The following is a 6,446-nucleotide window of genomic DNA, read 5'->3' as shown; positions in this document are numbered from 1 at the left end:
CTTGCTTTGCTTTATAGCTGACACACAATTGAGTTGACTGATGCTTCTTACAAAACCCTAGAAAATTTTGAACTTGCCTTGAGTTTCCAATGATCACTGGTGGACATTTTGATGAATTGATCAATCCAATAGGAAGGTAACTCAACTCCAAATCAGCATCTGTTTCTTCAAAACCAAAATCCTCTATAACGTTTTTCTTTAACTCTTACAGAGAAGACTTCAATTCCAAAGCAAGTAACCTTCCTCCTTTCTTTTTATCAACATTAAAACTCCAACCTGAAGATACAACCAATTCCAAAACACCACATGAAGCATAGACATGAATCATGGTAGAAATAATGTGAAAATTTTGTGAACAATCAATGGAATATAGAAGACGGCGAAGAAGGTTGCCAAGGTTTTTTTGTCGCTTTTTTGTTCCTTTTTCGTTTTTTTTTTTAAATCGATTTTTTTTAAAAAATATAAAAGTGAATATTCTCAAATATTTTGTTTCCATATTTTTAGGAACTGATTTCTTATCCGTAGAATACAACTAATATGTAGAAATCAGTTTCTATAGTTTTTTAGAATTATAGTAATGTTTTGAATTTGATTTCTACATGTTTTAGATTTATAGTAAATCTGTAGAAATCAGTTTCTACATGTTTTAGAATTAGATTAATGTGTAGATTTTGATTTCTAAGAATTTTAGAATGGTAGGTTAAGCGCGGAATGTGTATTCTACATATTTGTAGAATACTCCTATTTACATAGATCACGTATTCTAAACATTGTAGATTCAATGAAAAAAGTAGATTTCGTTTTTTACTTCGTAGAATGTCATTTCTACTTTTTTAGAACATAATCTGAAATTTATAATTTTAACTTTTTTATAACTGAAAAATATACCATAAAGTTCATATAGGTATTTTAACGAATGTTACTATTTTTCCAAATTTTTTTTGTTTCTAAAACTATTTATTAAAATTATTTTCATAAATTTTAAAGGGCATTATAGGAAAATATGACACAAAATATAGATTAGTATAAAGTGACATAGTTACTATTTTTTTGCTATAAAAAACAGTTTTCCCTATAAAAATGTACTTGATTTAGCTGAAAAAAAAAACATAAAAGGAAGAAATTATGGGAATAAAGAATATCCGAAGAAGTCTCAGACTTTTACGCATATTCAATATTTGGATGTGGCATTCAAAATATACTGTTATGAACTAGTGAACATGATGATGTTACCGATAGAGTAACCGGCTATCAACAGGCCTCACGTTATGAATATTAGCGATGTAAAATGTTCGGGAACGGAAAAAAAAAGGCGATGTAAAATGTTCTTTGCTATATTCCCCAATATGATTCATCCTCATCGGCCTCTCATCTTTCTCTCCGTTGTTTAAACATTTGCAACAGAAAACTGCACCATTCGAAAACACAAAATCACTACTTCGCAAATCAGAATCAATGCTAGAACAAGGCTTTTCCTTCTCTATTTTCACTCGTTCTTCTCTTGTATTCTTGATTGTATCCTTCCAGATCTTCCCCTGGCTACCTCAAACAATCTTCGCTGCTGCATTCGTTGCAGCTATGGAGTTACCGCTATGCTCTTCACTCTTCTCAAAGATCGAGACTAAACCCGTTTGATACACCTGGAAGAAGATGATGATGAGGGACCATGTTCAAAGATCCAACAGAGCCTTCACTACTCTGCCTTGCTTCAACTGAAGACAAGTCTACATGCTTACAAGGAGAGTGAACCCACGCTTCAGCAATTTACTACCATCATCAACGCTGCGACAAGCGGCAGCGGCTCTAAATTATCTCAACGGTTAGGGCGAGCACATCACAGTCAAGACAAAGTCGGAGTTACTTATTCAACGCCGCGGCAAATAAAACCGGTAAAGTGAACGCTGAGAAAATCAGCGACTGCGGCAACTCCGATTTCCTGCCTCCGATTATCAAGCTTGGGACTAGCTGCGTCTTTAAAACTATGAATTTTCTTCTTTCGTAAAGTAATTGTTGGTTGCTGCTACTGGCGGCGTCTTTAAAACGAACAGAGCTAACGGGTGCATCCTCGTACTTCTCTAGAGAAGGATCAAAAGAGATGGTCCAGTGTCTGAATGAACTAGTAAAGAACTACTATGAATAAAGGGTTAGTCTATTTTACATATCACTAATATTTGAATAGTTGAGGGGATGGACTTGAAAGAATACATCGAGTTTTTTTATAGGAAATCATTTAAATCTGATTTGAAGGGTTGAAACTAGTTTCAATTTGATTGAGTTTCAAATAAAAAAAAAACAACTACTAATTCAAATCGGATCCATTTTAATAATCTAAATTTTCCTTTTGGTTCAAATTAAGTTTTGATGTTTTTGCATTTTATGTATAACTATAAGCTATACACAATAATTTTCATTTAACATTGTTAAATATATCATTTTATGTATAACTATAAACTATGTTCATTACATAAGGAACATAAGCCAACTTTCACACTCTTATTAGTTATATTTATTATTGCCTCATTCACATTGCATCCAACATGTAAAGATTCAAAAGAATGTTTTTTCAATGAGTTATTCTTGGGTTCACCCCCTAGGGTGAACCTCTAGGTTCACCAACCAATAGGATTTCATTATTTCAAATTCGATATCTTTTAAAAAAGGAAACAAAATATTATCAAGTTATATTATATTTTTAAAATAAAAAAGTAAAAAAAAAATAGTAGTTACAAAAAAAAAAAAAAAATTCCTAAAATATTGTTAGCGTTGTCAGCAAAACACTAAACCCTAAATCCTAATCCCTAAACCCTAAATCTGAAACCCTAAACCCTTGGGTAAACCCTAAACCCTTGGGTAAACCCTAAACCATTGGATAAATCATAAACTCTAAATCAAAAACACTAAACACTAAAATCCTAAACCCTTGAGTGTTTTAGTGTTTAGTGTTTTTTATTTAGAGTTTATGATTTATCCAAGGGTTTAGAGTTTAACCAAGGGTTTAGGGTTTCGGATTTAGGGTTTAGGGTTTAGGGATTAGGATTTAAGGTTTAGTTTTTTCTTGACGACGTTAAACTTTTTTTTTTTGTAATTACTACTATTTTTATTTTTTATTTTTTTATCTTTTTACTTTGAAAATATAATATAACTTGACAATATTTTGTTTCCTTTTATAAAAGATATCAAATTTGAAATAACATAATCATATTGGTTGGTGAACCTCTAGGTTCACCTAGGGGGTGAACCCAAGAATAAGTCTTTTTCAATGGTGTGGTGGTGTAACTGGTGTTGGCGGTGTTTCGTGTCCCCTTCCACTCACATCGGGTCCAGTTGCATAACTTCCATAGATTTTACTAGCCGGTGTATAACCATTTTAACCATTTTCTTTTATAGAAACTTCTTTAATTTTCATTGTTGTTGTGAGCGGATTAGCTTTTTCGATGCTATGTGAATTCAAATTTCTTGCATGGATGCAAGGTTCAAAACACATAAAACAAACCATAAAAAATATGACAAATGTTGTCGGGATCAAATGAGACATTTTAAGGATATTGTGAAGTAACAAAGGTTGAAAATGTCTTTGTTACAAATGATCAGGGAAATGTCTTTAGTGTTGGTGTTGATATTTATATATATATATTGGTGTTGATATTTAGTTAATTTTTTAATAAAGTTGTATTCTTAGATAACAAATTTGTTTCCTCAAATATAAGGTGACAATTAACCTTTTTAGTATATAATTAAATATTATTTTTAAAGTGATTAATCATGTGTCATATATACCAGGGGTGGGCATATCGGTTTAGTTTCGGGTTCGGTTCGGTTTGGTTTGGTTTGGTTAATTTGGGTTTTATAAAACTCAACCCAATTAAAACCAAAGTAACTTTAGTCTGGGTTCGGTTTGGGTTTAGTTTGGTTCGGTTTAGTTTAGATTTAGTTTGGTTTTCTTTAAAATCTATGAAACAAAAAAAATTTAAAGCTCGATGAAAAAACTCTTAACCACGTCAAAGGAAGAAATACATAATAAGCAAAGAGCAGACTATTTGTAATCTAATTAGCGTAACAAAAACTTGTAAGCATTCCAAAACCTATTAACTAAAAGACTATTTGCATCTACCTTTTTGTTTTTATTGATCCTATAATAACTTTGTCATATAATTTAGAGAATGAAAATTGGAAAAGATGAACGAAACGAGATGGCTACGATTTAGATGCTTATAGTTTTTAGGTTTTGTTTTCAGTACAATCTTTAGGTATTAGGATTATTTGAATCATATTTGGATTTTTTTTTAAATATATGGAAGTTAACAAAAAATGGAAAACGAAACTTTAACTAAAATTTACAATATGTTAACACATATATATATATATATATATATATATATATATATATATATTTATAGATAAAAATATATTGGATTATTGGTTTGGTTCGGTTTGGTTCGGTTTGAACCCAAACCAAACCAAACCATTCGGGTTGAGTAAAACATGAACCAATTGGGTCATGTAAAGAGTACGATTTGGTTTGGATCGGTTTAACTTCGGTTGGTTTGGTTTGGATCGCTTCAGTTTAGGTTTTTTGCCCACCCCTAATATATCTACAACCATTATCACAAAAAGACATGACTTAAGAAAAAATGGCATATCTTTAAAAAAGATGATATGTCATATTGTTTTATGAATTTTCTCTTTATATTTAAAATATTTCCTACAAAATTTCAAGACACATATGATCTCCATAATTAATTTAAACTAACTAGTAAACTAACATTTAGGAATATTAATTATTTTAATAAAATATCAGTTAATTATTTTATTCCTCATGTCAGAAATAGGATTTCTTTTATTTCCCTAATTAAATAAAACTGATATTATAGCATATTAATTAATTTATTTATTTATAGTTAAATAGCTTTAAGTAATTAGTTTTAGTTAATTATTTTCTGAATGTGGTTTTAATGCTTTAATTATTTAAAACTAATAAAAATAATATTTTAAAAATATTAATTTATTTAATTAATTCCAATTATTTTAGTTAGTTTTAGTTAATCATTTTAGGAGTATGATTTCGTTTATTTCTTCAAATAATTAAAATAATTAATTAAAGAGATCATGTGTGTAGTTGAAATTTTAAGAATTAGTTTAAACAGAAAGATGAAAATTCGTAAATCAATATGACTTATCATCTTTTGTTAAAAACATGTCATATTTTTCTTAAACCATGTTAAATTTGTTTTGTGATAATGATTGTAAACATGTCACATAGGTAATCAATTTTGTAAAAAATATTTGTAAATATTTAAATTATTCAATATATACAAGAGCACATATATAGATAATCAAATCAATTATTTCAATTATTTTGCTATAATATCACTCGTAACGCTCCGATCATCCACGGTTAATGGACCTTTCAAAGGTTTGAAAAGTCTTGTTTACTGATCCTAAAATTAGTATATTTTTCTATGCTTTAGCCTTTTTCCACCACTACAATTCAATGCATTTAACTTTAGAATTCTTTCTGAACGTTGGACCGAAAAAGTAAATGTACTTTGATATAAATAGTCAAATTATTTTTTTTTAAATTTTTTCATATACCACAGACAGAGACTGCACGTAACATTTACCATACCAACTAAGAATACTACTCATCAACTAATGGCATATTTTCTTGTTAGAGAAACAAAAGAAACCCTCAACCTTTGTTACTTCGTAACGTTTTTGAAAATGTCTCATTTGCTTTTAACACTACTTGTCATATTTTTCGTTGGTTATGTGTTTTGAAATTCGCTGGAGAATAAATCATTGAGAAAAAATGTTTCCAAGAGTGGGATTCGTTATACACCGGTTAGTACAAATGTATGGAAGTCATGCAAACACATCCGATGAGAATGGAAAAGGACACCAACGAATCGTGTTGGTTAGTATAAACTATGGACGCTTTGCAAGAGGAGCCGAAGGAAGTGGAAGAGGGTTCGGTTCACCGTCGGTTAGTACAATTTATGGAAATTGTGTAATTGAATCCGATGAGAATGAAAGAAAGCTGACTCACTCTAGCTTTATCACACTAAAAAGGCATTTTTGAATCCGGTGGTACGCCTTCTTCTCCGGTGTTGCCACTGTGATAGAACCAAAATAAGGATCACTTTTTCGGTAAGATTGATATGAACTCAGATCCGAGGAGATTGAGAACTGATGGATCGAGGGGTGACACTAAGGGTTGCGGAATAGCCCAAAGATACTACCAGAGATTCGAAGGTTGTCGGATGTGACGCACCGGTCCAACACAACAAAGTGGTTCGCTTGGAGATGACCTCACCAAGAGAAGTATGAATGTTCTAAGCAAAGAACAATGAGAGAAGACTCAAAATAAGCAAAGGGAAAATCGATGTAGATTTTATTAAGGGGATCATCACATACTTATAAGGTTTGTGAGTCAAAGAAACATAAAG

The 6,446-nt window shown here is 30.7% G+C and overlaps 1 protein-coding gene across 1 annotated transcript in view; it reads right to left on the bottom strand.

The window, feature by feature from the left end:
• Window positions 1–6,042: 6,042 nt before the first annotated feature.
• The window catches only part of LOC106292327, a 5,660-nt gene continuing 5,256 nt past the window's right edge, over window positions 6,043–6,446 (bottom strand). The window contains exon 7 of the mRNA XM_013727927.1: window positions 6,043–6,113. Coding sequence (XP_013583381.1) covers window positions 6,043–6,113 — 71 coding nt within the window. The remainder of the gene's footprint in view (window positions 6,114–6,446) is intronic.

This window comes from Brassica oleracea, chromosome C5 (genome assembly GCF_000695525.1).
Source record: "Brassica oleracea var. oleracea cultivar TO1000 chromosome C5, BOL, whole genome shotgun sequence".
In the NCBI taxonomy this organism is placed as follows: Eukaryota; Viridiplantae; Streptophyta; class Magnoliopsida; order Brassicales; family Brassicaceae; genus Brassica; species Brassica oleracea.
This window is presented reverse-complemented; position numbering and strand designations above follow the sequence as displayed.